The sequence below is a fragment of the Zonotrichia leucophrys genome, chromosome 11 (assembly GCF_028769735.1).
Source record: "Zonotrichia leucophrys gambelii isolate GWCS_2022_RI chromosome 11, RI_Zleu_2.0, whole genome shotgun sequence".
Lineage (NCBI taxonomy): Eukaryota > Metazoa > Chordata > Aves > Passeriformes > Passerellidae > Zonotrichia > Zonotrichia leucophrys.
In genome coordinates, this window is record NC_088181.1 from 9,360,888 (window position 1) to 9,378,340 (window position 17,453).

Here is a 17,453-nt window from a genome sequence, read left to right on the forward strand (position 1 = left end):
AATGTGCGTCATAAGAAGAAGTTTGATATACACTGTGTGTTTCAGAGACAGGTGAGTGCATTGCTCTCCTGACAGAGGTAACAAGGACCAGCAAACCTCAAGGAAAACTATGGACAGAGTGCAGCACACATTTCCTGGGACATACACCTTCCTCTGTCTGCCTCAGACAGAACTCTACCAGCTGAATTTATGTGAACAACCTCTTCAACTCTGTCACATTGCTTAGTGCAGTATATTTAGCCTGGTTTTGACTCCACACGACCAGCGAGTGTCAACTTTCCCTAACAAAAAATAAGAAGCTGCCAGGCTCTAATTAACCCTCAGTAGTCTGTGCTGGAGCAGCCAGCTGATTGTGCTGCTCTGGGACCAAACCTGTCACAGGTCAGGCCAGGGCTGCCATGGCAAACCCTGCCACAGACAGGGGGGTGCCTTGCAGGTCACATTCCAAGCCAGAGGCCAGGCTTGCTTTCAGTAATTTCAGGTTTAATGCCAACTTCACTAAGCAGTACTAATTTTTTTCCCAATTAACTGTATGGAATGTTGGAGTGTAGTTTTCCTGTGCACATTATGTACAGAAAAATGAAATGTGCCTGCAGAATCACATCACCAGCTCTGCAATTACCTGCTACAGTAACAAATACCCTGCTCATGGCTTGGCTGTGCTGTCACACTCTGCATTTCTGTAGCCTGGTGAAACCAACTCACTGCAGTCATGTTTACCTTTTCCCTCACACAAGAAGAGAACTGAGTCTGACACAGAATCCAGCACAAGCCTTGGCTCTAGAGGACACATGGGCTGTGCAGTGGAAAGTGGTGCTGAAGGGTCTGTGTGGATTTTGTCTGGGGTCACAAGGTGCACTGAGCTCCTTCCAGTGCTGCTGTGACTGCCAGCAGCCACACCTTGGTGCAGAAGTGCCACCTGCACTGATGGAAGAAGTCTCTAACCTCTTCTAATTCTTGAATGGGAATCTTTTTGACGTAGTGAGTCAGCTGAGTTTGCTTTGCATTAGTTACAAGATGTTCTGTGGCTCTCCCAGGGACAGCTGGCCACAGACACCTGAGGATTTAGCTGACATCTTTACACATTAGAAATCTGTAACTGGGATGCCTCACTGACACAGCGAGTGAATCCCCTAGAAGATACAGTCAAAGCACCCTTTAACTGCTGACAACCCTGATGCAAAACATTTCACCTTTGCTCACTGCTCCACCCTTCAGCTTTTAGACTACTGCTCGATCTGGATCCTCATTCTGTCCATAACACACATTTTCTCAAAGTAGATTTCCATTCTCTTTCAATACATTTCAGGTTCTGCCTTATCACCTCAACATCTCACTGCAGGATTGCTTTTCACTGCTGCCTCATGCTGCTTGACAATGCAGATTTAATAATCAGAATGCTAAGAAAGGAGGAGTTTGAACACAACTTGACTGAACAGTCTGTACTGGTAGAGTTTTCAGAATGCCTTTCAGGGCAGGATTGCTCTGACAGCTCCAGGCACAGGGTAGGTCAGAGTCCTTGGCCTTGCTGGGCACACTGCAAGGTGCAACATTTCACTCTGTACTCAGGAGACAATACAAACACCTTGGATTGGAGATGTACATCTCAAGTTTGAGCTGCTCTCCTCCACACTACAGCAGACTCCAGCATTCAGTACTTTCTGTGCTTCTGCAGACCTCCAGTGGCAGAATGCTGCCTTAATTAACACTGATCTTAATAAGTAAGTTTTAAATATAGACAGAAATACAAAGTATAGTCCTCCAATACTTTATTACTCACCACTTTGATTCTCCAGAAATTAAGCTGAAGCTACAGTTAAAAAGCTGCCTGCAAAGATGTATAAGTCTTCTAGCCAAGATCAGAATAATCTGAGCTTCTCAGCAAGAGAATTTATAAGCTAGAGAGTTATCACAGAACTATTAAAATGAATGAATGCCAACAGCCTAGAGATCTACATGGAATGTGTCTGACAAAGCAGCCTCATCGCTTTATATACACAAAGTGCTTAAGGGATTTCTGGTTATGATTTATAGTAAATGCACATACTGGATTTTCTAATCTCCAGCTTTATGTAATGGAGATGCAATGAGTAACAAAATATAAGAGGATTAGTAGAAGGTCATCCTGATTTGCCGAATCTAGCCAAACAATACCTTAAAAATGGTTAAATACAGGTGTATATGTTAGAAATGTCATCACTGTAGAAAGCCATGAAATCCAAGGTAAATTCCCTCCTAAACTGCAAAACCACAAAAGATTAAATTTGAGATCGACAGTACTGGAACAGTTTTAAACCTAAAACCTGACAGTGGGAATAGGTAAACCACTACATTAGGAGCACTTTTTAAAAACAGAGGGAGTAGATCAATTAAGCCTCATCATATAACCAGACTGAGTCTAACTTTGGGTAGCTTTTCTTTGAAGTGGGGAAGAAACTTTATTAGATGGCTGTGCAGCAGTATGGATGATGGATATGGGAAAGGCCAGGAATGACCAGCTGCCTGTTTCCTGTCACTTCAGCTGCCATGTTTGTATCTGTTGCAGCCCTAAAACTCCACTGTCTGTCCAGGGAAATGTTAACCTGAGGTGTTGGCCAGAGGGCTGACTTGCTGAGAGATGCTGAGGGAAAAAAGGTCCAACACACTGAGAGATAGAAAAGGTAGAGGGGACAAATAAAAGTGCATGAAGCTGCTTTTCCTTAGCTCCAGCCCAAAAGTTTCTGAGTTTGTGCAACCTCACAACTGCAAAATCTAAGCAGAAAAGAGAACTTTTCAGAATGCCTTTGAAGTAGTAGCACACAATACTACTTTGAAATTGTGTTATGTTTCAAATATTTTTTATAATGTAATTTGAATTTTGTATCTATGTCACCTCATGCATTTTGATCCCTTGTTTCAAGTGAATTAGGTGTTCCCTGTAGGATGCAAGGATAGGAAGAGGGGAAAAAAAACATAAAAGCAAATTCAAGGTGGAGATTAGAAAAGTCTAAGGATATCAACAAGGTCCTCCTGAAAAACAAGACAATGAAGAGTCACACAAAGGTCAGTATAGGGGGGAGAAAGGAAAGAAGCAGGAAGGAAAGGAAGGAAAGGAAAGTCCTTTGCCAGACACATGGGCAGGATCTGTCCTTCCATTGTGTAACCTGTGTTCAACCACAGAGTGAACAGAGCCAGGGAAAGGGCAAAAGGAACACAGCAACATTTCAAAAGGTTCTCCACCTGGTCACTGGCAAACACCTCGGACTTTGCAGGGAAGCTGCAAACGCGTTCCACTTTCCAGGAGATGCTGGATCAAGACTAATCCAGATGCTCTTGGCTTGAGCACAGATGGATGGAGCAGCTTTGCAGCTCTGTATTATGCAGTGACTGGGAAGGGGTTTTGGTGTGGGTTTAAGAAAACACCTGAATGTTGGTTGAAGAGGCAGTGAGAGTCATTTCTAGGGGTCTTACTTAAATGAATTTATGTAACTAATATGCACACAGTCACATCTGAAGGTGGGTGTGGGGATTTCTCAGTTTTGTGGGTTTTTTAATTGGGATTTTGTCTTTAAGAATTTTAAATCCAATTCTGTCAAGATACACAGTAATTCTGTGATTTATTTATCATGGGGTAGCACTTCCATACTACACTGAAATTTTGTAAAATATTTCTTGAAATATTTTATTTTCTTGGCAAAGAAATAGATACTATTTTAATTTTGAAACAGTATACATTACTTAAAAGAAAGAAGATAATTTATGCTCTCAGAGTTTTTTGTTTATTTTAAGAATACTGATTTAAATATTTAAGGCCGGTAAGCCAGACATGATTTAAAGAATTTTCAACTGGCTTTGCCTTAGTGTTTTATTTTGAGAGGTTTATTTGCCTTAATTGGTAACCTTCAAAAACCTATTTTCCAACTAAGTAGAGCTTTCAGGTTTGATGTATTAGTTGGGAGAACATATTGTAACAACACTCATTTTATGTATGTAATTATGTTTGGATTTTTTTCTTTAATTGTTATAACATTATTGTAGAATAGCCTATTCGCTATTTGTGCTTGGCACTATTTGTACAGAAACTAAAATTCAATTATACAAGAAAAAGAAACTTTAGAATTGTTTTTTAAACCAGAGTAATATGTCAGATAAATTATTGAAAAAAGTGTTCTTGTCTAAACATGGGGTTTTTTTCCCTTAAAGCTGATTAAGCAGAGGAAGTATTCACTCACACTGAGAGAACTGAGCAGCTTTGCTTCTTGTCCCTGTGCCCTTCCAGACTTTGGGAACAGCAGGTTTCATGCTCAACATCTGATTTGTATTTGCAGATTGGAAATGCAAACAAGCCCCAAACCCAACCCCAGGAAATCATGGCACGGTGGAAGGGAAAGCTGCTCACAAACCCAGGGCTGCTGCCAAGGGCAAGCTCAGCACTTAAATCCATGCTCAGTTCTCCATACATGAAGTATGTTTCATCAGCAGTTATCAGAACTTTAACTTTCTACAACAATCACTTAAAAAAAGAAGTTAATTAAGCTGTGGCCATTTGACTCCCATGTTCACTGTACTCTGAACCATCAGCAAGTGGCCACACTTCCAGTGGGGCTCCACCAGCTGCTCCTGTGATTCCATGGCTTTGTCAGCACAGAACAAGGCAGTGCTTTCAGTGCTAAGCAAAGGAAATAGTATCAAAAAGCAACAAATATTTGTGACATAGAGAAAAAAACTTTTTTACTGTGCATCCATTTTAATTTCTGAACAATTATAAACAAACTGCCAAGATATTCATAAGTGCTAAACACTTCTGCTTACTTTGTGAACAGTCTAACCACAGTATTCAGTTATATTTGATTTGTTTCTACTTTTTTTTGTGGGTGTGGAGAGAAGAAGGATGAGAAAAAGGTAGGTTCTAACCTGACACTTCTTGAAACATTAGATTTCCCTCTTGTTCCTCTATACAGAAGTACAAAATGCTATTTTTTTGCAGCATGCTGTTTCATAAAGCCTTGCTTTTCTCCCCTCAGCAAGTCCTTGACAGAATCAGTCTCTTCCTTCCTTTCTAAATAAACTTAAGTTGATTGATAAACAGTGTTTCTAAAAAGAGAGCTTTGTTTAATTAAGGTGGCTATTGAACTGAAAGCTCAACTAGACTGGTTTCTCTCGTTTTCCTCCTACTGTGCCATGTCTTTAAAGGCATTTCTTACTAAATTTTATTACTACTGTCTGGAGGTAACAATAGCAAAGCTCAATTTATGCAGGGAGTTGGGACTGACACAGATACTTAACAGATGGCCTACACTTAAGTCTTTATTCTACTGCTGATGCAATTAAGTAATTACCAGGGATGGTTAAAAAAACCCTAAACCACAACATTTATGACTACTTTAGAAAAGAGACACTGGCATGATTCCCTTCATCAAAACCAAACACATTTTACACAACTTTTAAGGCCAGGCCTTCTGTTCTTCCAGACTTTATTAGCATGATATATTCTTTAAGTTGCTTTGCATCTACACCTCAAATAGTCTGATGTTTAGGATCTGATTTTTTTTTTCACTTGATTGGAAAATAACTATTTAATTAATAACTAAATTTTTTAAATTGTCCAAATATTTACAATACAGTCCTTTATAGTCTGGCGTTTAGCATTATAATGTTCTTGTTCTGTTTATGTTAAACAAGTGAACTTCTCAAAAAGGTAATCAGAGTGGAGAAAGCAAACAGCCACTGTGAGCAGAGGTGCTGAATGATGACAGTATCTACAGAATGTCTGTGAGGAGACCAAGACAGTGCCAAAATGCATGTGATAGATTATCAAAACACCAGCCTGCCCTTCAAAACTGGGACAACTCCAAGAAACAAGACTCCAAACTCCATCTATGCAACTTAGATATCGTATTACGAGTTTTACTGAAACGTATCAGTGACACAATCAGAAAAGACTTCAAATGACTTTCTTGACTACAAGGTGTCAATGTGTGTAAGAGTTGATCCTCAAGCCTTATTTTATGACAAAACCAAAGTTTGTGGGCAAATCAGACTAAAATGCTTGAATTGTGTAACTACAAATAGTTGATATAATTAGTTTTAAACAATTTGTTGCTTTGGACACAAAAATATGACTCCATGACTGATGATATAAATTTCCTTCTTTGAAGAGCAGTGTGTTCTAAACAGAACAACCCTCCCACACCCACTTGGTAGTTTAATGCCCATTATAACCCCAGTATTGCAATATTATATCCACTTACCATCATCTAGTGTGATGTCTTGTAGTCCTATGGTTTGAAAATTCAATTCCCGGTCTTCAGGCTCTGGTTTGATGTGCACAGCTGCCCCCTCGGGCGCAAAGGGAGACGAGTCACAGCCGGGGTGGGGCCCCAGGGGCGACACCGCGCCCAGGGCTCCGAGCGCGGGACTGGCGGCCTGCGGCGAGCGCTGCCCCGAGCGGCCCCCGGGCGGCGGCGACGGGGCGGGCCCTGAGCTGGGGGATTGGTAAGGCAGAGGCTGCAGCTGCGGGGAAGAGGGGCCGGACAGCGGCGAGTGGCCCAGCGGGTGCGAAGCTGTCGGGGACGGGGAAGAAGCGGCCGCTGGGTTCGGAGAGTGGAACGGGACCTGCTGCAGCTGCGGAGAGGCCTGGCCGAGGGAGCGGCTCATGGCAGAGGGCAGGGAGCCCTGCCCCGCGCCCGGGCAGTGGAATCCCATGGACGGCAGCTGAGCAGGTGACTGTCCCGAATGAGCTGCGTGTGCCAGGGCGTGCCCTGCTGGACTTGATGCTGACACAGAACCTGGGTTTGAAGAATGGAACTGCACCGGTGGTAGAGCTTGGCAGCTGAGATTTATCAAGTGAGGTACAGCCGTGTCCTGCGGAAACGAAATGGCATCGAATGCTGGGCCGGAGGCAGAGTTCATGGGAAGGCCAGGCTGTCCATTGTACACATCACTGGGCTGCATAGGCTGGTAAGAAGGCCTCACAGGAGGTGCTGATGTTACCTGAAAAGACTGAACCACGGCAGGAGGCAAAACGTGACACTCTTCACTTGGACTGAGGTTTCTGCCCTGCATGTGTGGCAGGTGTGGCACTGCCGAGGTCACCATGGCCGTGTAGGGCGGCTGCATGGGACACACGAGGCTCCTGGGTGACGTGGACAGCAGATTGTCATGGGGGTGCCCTTGCTCTGGGGAGGGCAGCTGGGCTCGCATGGAGTGCAGGCCCTGGACGCCGCCCGCGTGCGGCAGGGCAAGGGATGGAACAGCTGACAAATCCACCTCATCTCTGTGCTCTTGCTTCATTATAACTGGAAAAAGCAAAACAGTTTTACAATTCCAGCCCATCTGTACCCTGTGACAAATACACAAAACTGACTGCTGTTTAACAACCACAGCAGCACGTTTAGTGTCATTGCTTCCCTTCGGCTCTGCTTTCACCTTCTTTGTTTCTATGCTTGCTACACCAACCCTGCAAAGCCAGAACAACTCTCCCAGGAGGTATTCAAGGGCAAGCATCTCCCCCTTCCAGCACATCTTCCTATGCAATGGATGATTTTAGAGACAATTGCAACCCAGCCAGAGAAAGTCTAGAACATCTAAAGGACGTTCTTGTCACCAGAGGGGGGGAGCTGCTGCTGGGCTCCACCGAAAATGGGCAGATGTGAGCTCTAGGAAATGGTGAAGGCAATTTTTAGCAGGCTTCAGGCCTTCCTTAGCCTCTGATCACAAGGACAGCTGAGCTTTGGCAACACACAGCCCAGCCTGAGTAGTGCACCATGTTTTAATTACAGTAGCTCTTTAAGCTCATTCCCCAATTTCAGTGATGGCAGCAAACTGTTCTTATAAGAGCTACAAACTGACACACTTTCAGTTACAGGTTTATTTTTTTAAACTATTGGTAGGCTCACAACAAGATACTGATCTTAAGTACTAGTAGAAAAATACTAACACTCAAATGCTCATTTACTACTTTATAAAATACAGTTAACTAAATATTACAGTCAAATGAACTGTAATACATATAGAGTGTTTTAAGTGCTTGTGTAGTAACAGCTGCAGTTACAATTCAGCTTGCTTCTTATTTAAGTAGTAACTGTCATTATTTCATTCTATCATTAAAATAATTTAAATAGAGATATTCCAAACAAAAATATAGATGTGTAACTATCTTAGGAGCTGATATTCTTGAAAAACAGTTGACAAATACCACAGAAATCTGATAACACAGTTAATGTGTACTCAGAATACCAGACACCTCAGTAACACTGCCTAAATTTAAAAAGTAGGTAATTTTAGAGCACAACAAGTGAGCACAGCTTATTTTAAATTGTGTTAACTAATGGAAGTTGGCTTTGTCAGCATATACAGAAGTTTTAAGAAGTTTATATGAATATCTGTATCTTTAAAGGCTCATTCAGATATCTGACTTCAAGTGCTCCAAGCAGCACCAAAGGGTCCCCACCATCACTGGCACCTTGGGAATTCTGACTGCTCCAAATGGGACACAGCTGAAATAAAGCAAGGGGCAGGACAGGAGCAGGCACTGCACATCTGCTGCAAGCTCTTCCTCACACCAAGTGGGAAGGAAAAGGCTGTTTACTACACCTGCAGTTTACATATCCTGGTTTTACTTCTGGCTAAGTTACAAGCTGATTTGTCTCAGTAAACTGCAATGCATCCAGAGTGGGGGAAAAACTAATTTGACCTTCCTTGTATCTAAATCTATGGGGTTTTTTTTGACATTTGACAGTGGAAAAAAATGCACAAATTTGTTCTTCTATGATCTCACTATCCATTGTGTCATCATGATGGTTATTTCAAGAGCAGCTTCATCATCATTCTCAAAGAAAAGTAGAATGCAAAAATTATTTTGTAGAAAGTGTAATGAAGAAATAACTAGCTGTAGTCACAGTACTGGAGCTTATTACTCTGTATTTCAGCCTTTTAATTAGACAAGCTTTAGTAAATGTTTTACAAACAGTTCAAAGCTAATCCTATGTTCCTATCAAAGGATCAAAACTGTCTGGAGTGTTTTTGTACGTCCACTTTAAAAAACAAAATAAAATGTCACTTTTGTATTTTTCATTTGATACCTGGTGTGTAAGTAAAACGTTGAGATTGGCTTTTTTTCCTCTTGCCATTGCAGAGATAAAACTGCACCTGAACTGCAGCTGTGATGGCTTTGTTATGGTATGGAGGAACTTCAAGTATGATGTTTGCCTATGGAAAAGTTGAAATAAAAAAGTTTTACACATTAAAAGCAAATGAAACTGTTAATTACAGAAAAACTGAAACACTTATGGTAAAACTAAAGCAGACTAATATTTTTAAATTGGCAAACTTCATGCACATTACACAGTAAAACAGAACTATAGGCAAACTTTTATTTGGAGAATTTTATTTTCTTTTAAACACAAGTGCTCTGAAGATGCTTTAATTAAACAGACATATCATATAAAGGATGCTTTGCTTATCTGCCAGAGTACAAGAAAACCTTCTAGCAGTTAAAATACTGAATTTTGAATCATTAAGCTTTTAAAAAAAATTTTAATGCACTGGAAGTAATTTGTCAGGTTAGCAAAATTATCCTAAGTTTCCGCTTTTTAATTTTCAAGTTCTTTTTTCATTGCTTTCACAACAAGCATGCTATTTCCAGTTCCTTCAAAGCATCCTCTTAATGGCTACTTTATAGTCTTAAGACAATTTAGAAGTCTCCAGTTGTCTGTCTGAATTAGTCAGCGATCTACTTATTTTAATAAATGAAGTCTAAATTTCAGAACAACAATGAAAATATCAATTTACACATTTTAAAAAAATAAGCTTTTTAAAGTAAGAAAAATTGTTTCTCACCCCTTGACACTTTTCCCTAATTATTTTCCCTTCTACCTCCCACTGAGGTCGTCCATCTGTTGAGAAAAATTTACAAATAATTCAAGCAAAAAGCATTTTCTTAACACTTTAATAATTCATCTTAAAAGTATTTAAATACTTAATATCAAACAGGATTTATTTTCAGTCACAAAGAAGCTGTTAAACTGACAGACACACACTGTAAACAGAGTAGAGAGATGCTTTAGGAGTTCCAGCAGTACTGTACTGTACTTGTTCCAGCAGTACTGTACCAGTGCAGGTGCTGCTGTGCAGGACTGTGCAGTGCAGCCCAGCGTGCAGGTCCTGCACAGGCAGCTCAGCTGCAGGGAGGCTCTGAGCAGTGGCAGGGCACAGAAGGGCTCTGCAGGGCACAGAAGGGCTCTGCAGGGCACAGAAGGGCTCTGTAGGGTACAGAAAGGCTCTGCAGGGCACAGAAGGGTTCTGCAGGGCACAGAAGGGCTCTGCAGGGCACAGAAGGGCTCTGCAGGGCACAGAAGGGCTCTGAGCATGGGTAGGGCACAGAAGGGTTCTGCAGGGCACAGAAGGGTTCTGCAGGGCACAGAAAGGCTCTGCAGGGCACAGAAGGGCTCTGAGCATGGGTAGGGCACAGAAGGGCTCTGCAGGGCACAGAAGGGCTCTCCACTCCTTCTGAAACCTTCCTGAAGGGTGCTTAAACTGCTGCTGCTGCCACTTGTGCTTATTCAAACAAGCTGCTGATGACTGGGAGGCTGAGTCAGCAGCAGATAACCCAGGCCACCCCTCCCTGCCCAGCCCGGGGTCACGGTGCCCGGGGCTCCCCGCCCTGAACCCACAGACCCCGCGGCTGGGCAAGGTGCCCGTGCCAGAGGGGCAATCACTGGGCAGCCTCCCTGTGCCCTGACCTGGCATAACCCACACCCTGCACCCAGCTCCCTCTGCACTGGGTGCTGTTACAGGGAACCAGGGAACCACAGCAGCAGCTCTGCCTCTCCCAAAGGTGTTCAGCTTGTGTGGCAGAACACATGATTACCTAACATTTTGTATTTGCTAATAAAAACAACACCATTCTTATTTACATATATACAGAAATAATAAGATGTAGAAAAATTGCACTTGGTTAGCAAATTTTTGGTTTTAATAATTTCTTTTGCTACTGTTTTCCTGAAAGTTCAAATCAGACACTTGAGTCACCAAAATGATAATTTAAGCTGTTCAGATTTTATGTTTTATTGTTTTCTAGCTAGCATTTATTTCATTAGCTAGGGAGTCAGTTCCTATGCATTGATTAAATCAGATGTAACATGGCATCAATGTTAAATACTACATTTCAATTAGATCTCATTTTCACTTTTTCATTTTTCTGTAAGAAGGAGCAAATACATGGTATGATCTGTACAACATCTTTCAAATACACACATTCCAAGTTAGTTACCCTCCAACTGTCTTCCTGAATCAGAAGGACTACTTCATTAATAACTACCAACTAGCCACAGATCAGTGTCTAAATGAACTTTCCAATTATTACTCTTAAAACATCCTTATTTCTTAAAACTGAGCTCAGGTACTGAGCTCGGTTTGAAAAAAACCCAGCAAGACAGTATTTACCTTGTCCTTTTTCAAAAAATATAATTTTGGATTCTGGAAGAAAATTGGATCCTGTCACCACCATTTCATGGCCTCCATTTACTGAGCAGCTGTTGATGCTGTACTTCTCAATCTGAGGAAGTTCTTGTGCAGATCGCTGAGCTTTAGAAATATTAAGGGAATAATTATTGTTTACAATTTTAATCATAATGACATTTATTTTATGAGTCTAACTTGAACAATCACGGATGAAACTAAAATGACCATCTGTTTACATACACAAATCACATTTGTCTATGATTTATCTTTGCTTTTAAAATTATTTTGAAATTACGTAATTATAGAAAAGAAACACCAAGAAGACATGAATGCCAACAGTCTCTACTGTTACAGCAAATTCAATTTTTAGTTTAGGAGTACTGGATTAAAAATTACTTTAGCGGTTTCTAGACAAAATAAATTCATGGGGAAACTCAGATTAAGGTTATTCCTTGATTCCTTAGTGCCAACATTTAACAAATCAACTCTCTAGAAGTTCAGCTGTTCACTAGGTATTACTGTATAGGGAAAGTCATGATACAGACTCTTATCAATGAAATGGTATCAGCTTTAGAATGAATATTTTCACCGAGATGTATCAGCTGCCTCTGCTCATACACAGGTGCTACTGAAGCTGCTGTATGACTGCACTGAGGCTAAAGCCCAAACTCTTGTTTTTCCTCTAAACCTCCAAGCTGTTGGTAAGTACCACCTTTACTTAAAGATACATTAACTTGGTAATTTAGTGCTTTACACACAATGCTTTTTACCAATTGCTACATGTAATTCTGGCAATACATATTGTCAGAGTGACACTACTCCAGACACATGCAGAAACCATGAGTATAGAAGATGCACAGTTAGAGCAATCTTACAGCATTCAACAGGAATGGAAGCAGTCTGCAGAGATAAGACTTTTCCACTGGGCTGTGGGATGTGCACACGGAACACGAGGCGCACTCTGGTGTTCTTCCTCCCAATATCTGTCTCTCCTTTCCGGAGCTCTATGTCTGAATTGCGCAGCTTCAAAATACCGGCACAATCGATACTGGAGATGGGAGAGGATGGACAGATGGATCACAAGAGAAATGGAAGAAAATAAATCAAACTACTGCCAAAGTTCACTCTCTAAGTATTTCTTTTGTTAAAGAATGAAGCTGTTCTATTTTTCCCCCCATTATGGTATTTTAAGGGTTATTTTAAATGTCTGTGATTGAAAGAATGTTTAGTGTGGAAACAGCAGCAAGTACTGGTTAAACGGTTTGTCTTGTAAATGTCCAGCTGCTGCTTTTTTGAACCTTTAAAAGATTATTTGTTATTGCACATTGTTTAACCTCCAAAGTGAGTTATTTAACATAGTAAATGTCATTTACAAGGAGCAAGAGACCACTATTTAGTTCTAGTTTAGAAAGGACTAGAGAACGACAAAGTGTACCCATCAAATCCCAGCTGCTATTCCACACAGTGGTCAATTATTCATATGAGACACACAACCTCGGTCATATAACACATTTGTACAAGAGCTTCCCTGCCTCTCTGCTCCTTTACTTCTGACTGTTCTCACACTGGCTTGCTATAAGAGATGTGTCTCTTCATCATGACCCAAATTTGTGGAAAATACGCTGATTTTACAGGACTTTTCTTTCACCTTTGCACAAACGAAGAAAACAAAAACTACACATAGCAACCAAACGGCTGACTCATGCTGTGAAGTACCTGGCTGACATATTATTCTCAGGAAGAAGTGGAATTTCCAACACTTTGGTGCTGGCAATGATGATCTCCTGGCTGGCAGTGGCCACGGTCTTGCCGGTGATGCGGTGCACCTGGTAGAAGGCGTGGGGCCGCAGGTAGCGATCGTCGGCCGTGCCAATGAACATCTGCAGGTTCACCGGCTTCTCGCTGTAGCCCAGCAGCTGAGGGGGGCACAAGGAACAGAACAGGTTGGGTGACTCCCACTGCAGCTGTGGGTGCACCCACACACACACAGCCAGTCCACAGAGTTAGCAGCCAGTAGTATTTCATTAAAAACTTCAGAAATCTGAGTACAGGTATCTGCCACCAAACACAAGGACTGGCAGCAATTATTAGAATGAATGAATGAATGAATGAACGAATGCATGTCAAAATATCATTATTATTTTTGAATCTCTCAAAGACAATTTTTCTATCTACAGAATTTCTACACCAAAGCTATGCTATGCTATAAGTCTGTTTCTGGTAATGTTTTTAATTACCAATTACCAATTTTACTAAGATGTACCAAGATTCTAGAAATACTAAAAACTTTTAACTTTTCTACTATGAAATGGAACAGCAACTTTTATTAAACTAAGAAGTTTTGTGAATGAAAATGTATCAAATTAGGACAAGAAGATTCAATCAATATCTAGACAATCAAGTGTGGTTTATTTTTGGCAAAGAAAATACTTCAAACCCCCAAATTCTGCAACTGTTAATTTACACATCTTTCCGTTTCTCAAATACACATGTAACCACCAATGCAGTCAGCTGCCATAAAACCACCTGTTGCTTGAGCTAACTGCAGCAATTCTGGTGCAACACTGAAACAGCAGAAAAAAAATATGAACTGAAACTAGAAGAAAAAGCCCATTTTATGATAGTATGTGGGTAATTTGTTAAGGAAACAAATGTAAACAACAGTAACACCAGTTTCCTTTAACCCCTGTTATTATAAATCTGAAGCCTACAAAATATTTCTTACAAATCTTTTCCTTCACCCTGCTGCAACTGGCAGATTGATGCAGGCTGTAAGTTATATAATTGCTAAACTGCACTGGAGCAGATTTACGTTTCATTGACTTTGACATCAACTTATGTTCAAACGGGAGGGAGGGACAGACAGTCATTCTTTAAACGTGGTTTTGCCATGTCAATATTTTTGTCTCTAGGGAGAGTTATTTGGTCACACAACAATATTATCCAAGCTCTTTACACAACTAACACTTAAAAACCAAACAAAACATGTCAATTTAACCTACTTAGAAGAGTAATTTAAGCCAGTAGTCAGCGGCACACAAGCCCAAAGCACACCCACACCCAGCAGTCAGAAGCCCCACTGCTGGTGCAGCACTCCTGGCGGGGAGTTTCATGGACCAAATGAAAGCCTGGTTTCTATATTCAAGGTACAGCTTGGTGTCTATATTTAAGTGGCAGCACCTACCAGGTCTGTCACTTTTATTAGAGCTTTCTCAGTCAAGAACAGAAATTTAGGTTTACACAGAAGTCTGGAAAGACCTTGTTTTGCCAATATGTTATCCCTGGAGTTCTCAGGGAAAAGAGCAAAATCCAGTTAAAAAACACCAAACCAAACCAAATTATCCCTCTAGCCACTGAGTGGAGACAGTCTAGGTTGTCAGAGCTGCTTCCCATGTAAGTAAAGGTGATAAATAAGCATTTAGAAAGATTACAGTAAAGAACCTCTGGTGACAGTCAGTGTACTGGCAGGTTTCTCTCCCTTCACTGTCAGAAGTCAACTATAAACTCCAGGAACATCAGGACCACAAGGAACTTTCCTCTTAGTGTTGCCATCACAGTGGAGCATAGGGACTGTTACACCAATTAAATATATACACATGCATAAGTTCCTTTTTATGCTTGATGCAGGACTCAAGTGTCTTTCCAGAAGTGTCTTTTTCATTAAATACCAAATGAATAACTGATTTTTTTTTAAATCAGTCTGAATTACTTTAGGCGTTTAATTAGGACACATATTAGTTTAGCATTACAGCAGCCATCTTGTCACAAGTTCTCAACACTGTGACTCCACCATCCATTTTCCTCAGAGTTAAAATTAAATCTTAACACAATGGAATACAGCCTAAATGTGACGTTAGTTAAATGTGTTCACTCTAATACTGGGAATTATAAAAATTACAAGCCAGACCTATTCAAAAATTTGACTGACTTCCAAATGCGGTCACTGTGACAAAGCTAATTTCCAATTAAGGCTAATCTTCCCCATGCTGAACAATGGACATGTACACAGCAGTTCTAGAGATACTGGTGATCCCAGAGATAAGGAAGGGTGGGGGATACTTGTAAAACTAAGCTGGTCTCTCTACAGTGCATGAAGACCATCTTCTACAGAGGACACAGAGCAGGAGCTCAGTTTAGGGAGGTAAAACATCCCCCATGCCAGCAGTCACACTGGTATTGCCCAGGAGACTCTATGGCCATATACTCTGGCAAGGTAGCAGAGACTTGAAAATATATACTTGGTATTGCAGGCAATTTACTGCTTTTATTCAAGGTTAAGTAAAAACACAAACACCCCATCCCCCCATGAAGTAAAGGAATAAATATAACCAATGTGTGCAATACCTGTGGCAATAAAGTAAGTCAGGGAGTGGGAAAGGAAGAACAACCCCCATGTACTCCAGCACAGAGTGTAATTCAGGGCCTGACTGCACCAATGGAGCCTCATCAAAGGGAATATCCCAGCCTCAAGCAAGCAGGGACAGGCTGCAGTGTCCCTGTGCTCCCAGCAGCCACAGCCAAAAGCCAGTGAGCTCAACAGGCTGTGCATGCTAACCAGACAGCCTGATCACAGATCACAGGATCACAGAATAAGCTGAGTTGGAAGGGACCCACCAGGATCATGGAGTCCAACTCCTGGCCATGCACAGAACCATCCCCAGGAGCCACCCTGTGCCCAAGAGTGTTCTCCAAAAGCTCCCTGGGCTCTGTCAGTGCAGCACAGCTGAGAATTCCCAACCTGGCTCTTCCATCTCAGTCTTAGAGCCAGCCTTGGCCTGTCCTCTGGGACAACGAGGAGGAAATTTTGTTATCCTCTTCCATTTTATTCTAAAAACCTCCTGTCTTCAGAATAAAATAATAAAACAGATTCTCTGCTCACTCCACAAGGAATAGTTATGGTCCACAGATAATGGATGTTTGTATTTCCCTGCCCCAAATTCCGTGCTAGTGAAACTCAGGCAGCTGAAAGGATTGTGGACAGAAACCCCCCAAATTTATTACACAAATCTATGCTTTAGAATGAACATTTCCCCCTTAAATCTTGTGTAATAAGCAAGCTGGCTGCTCCAGGCTGACTTGCCATTATTGATGCAAAACCTACCTTGTGAGTAATGAAGGAGAACCACAACCCCAAATCAACTTTAAATCAGGAAATATTATTTATTTAGGCATTTAAAATGCATTCCTTTTAAATACAATTTTGCTCTCATTCAAAAAAATATTGATTGTTCCTAATTTCATTGAGAGCAGGGTGATGCCTTCTTACCACCTTGTCTGCTTCATGCACAATTCTGTATGTTGAACAGCCCAAACATTTAAATCAGTAAAAATCCCCAACCTGCTAATTGTTTTTCAATGAAAATAAGTACTTAATTAACTTGGGAGAAAAAATACTATATTTTGTTCAAATACATAATAAAGCCATGAACCTTTAGTTATAAAGCCATGAACCTTTAGTTCACCTTAGTAAAGAATATACACAAATAAGAACACAGTGTGTTTTTACAGACCATAGGTATTTAAATAAACAGCATTTTACAACCTACTGGCAAGTGCTGCAGAATCAGCACCATGAGGAAGCATTATGGTAAGGCACTACAGTATCAGTGTGCTCAAGATTCAGTCATGGGTCACTTACAGAGGAGCAGTAACCTGAACTACTGGCTGAGCCCTAGGAAGGCTTTCAGGTAAACCTCCCCTCCCAGCACTTATTCCATTAATGTGCAGTATTAGAGCTGCTCACTACAAACAAAAAATTGCTAATTTTACTTTAAAAAAAGATATAGCACTTTCCCAGGAGCAGCAAACAGTGTGCTGCAGACAAGCAGTAAGTTACTGCACTGTGTCACTAGTGACCTCTAGAAACCCTCCCCTGTAACAGAATCCTGATCCACCACCCACTGCTCTGCCGAGGAAACTCAGCCAAGTTGTTTTTGTGTTTCTATATCGTTTCCATAGCAAAGGTCAGTGCCTGCGTAAGTTAAACTAAAGCTGGAAGGCTAAAGACTGAA

At 41.2% G+C, this 17,453-nt stretch overlaps 1 protein-coding gene across 2 annotated transcripts in view; it reads right to left on the minus strand.

The window, feature by feature from the left end:
• Positions 1-17,453, minus strand: part of NFATC3 (nuclear factor of activated T cells 3) — a 65,183-nt gene that overhangs the window by 14,520 nt on the left and 33,210 nt on the right. For both annotated transcript variants that reach the window (XM_064723066.1, XM_064723065.1), the window contains exons 4-9: positions 13,159-13,358; positions 12,318-12,490; positions 11,425-11,565; positions 9,820-9,875; positions 9,063-9,189; positions 6,231-7,277 (exon numbers count right to left, since the gene is read on the minus strand). In XM_064723066.1, coding sequence (XP_064579136.1) covers positions 6,231-7,277; positions 9,063-9,189; positions 9,820-9,875; positions 11,425-11,565; positions 12,318-12,490; positions 13,159-13,358 — 1,744 coding nt within the window. The remainder of the gene's footprint in view (positions 1-6,230; positions 7,278-9,062; positions 9,190-9,819; positions 9,876-11,424; positions 11,566-12,317; positions 12,491-13,158; positions 13,359-17,453) is intronic.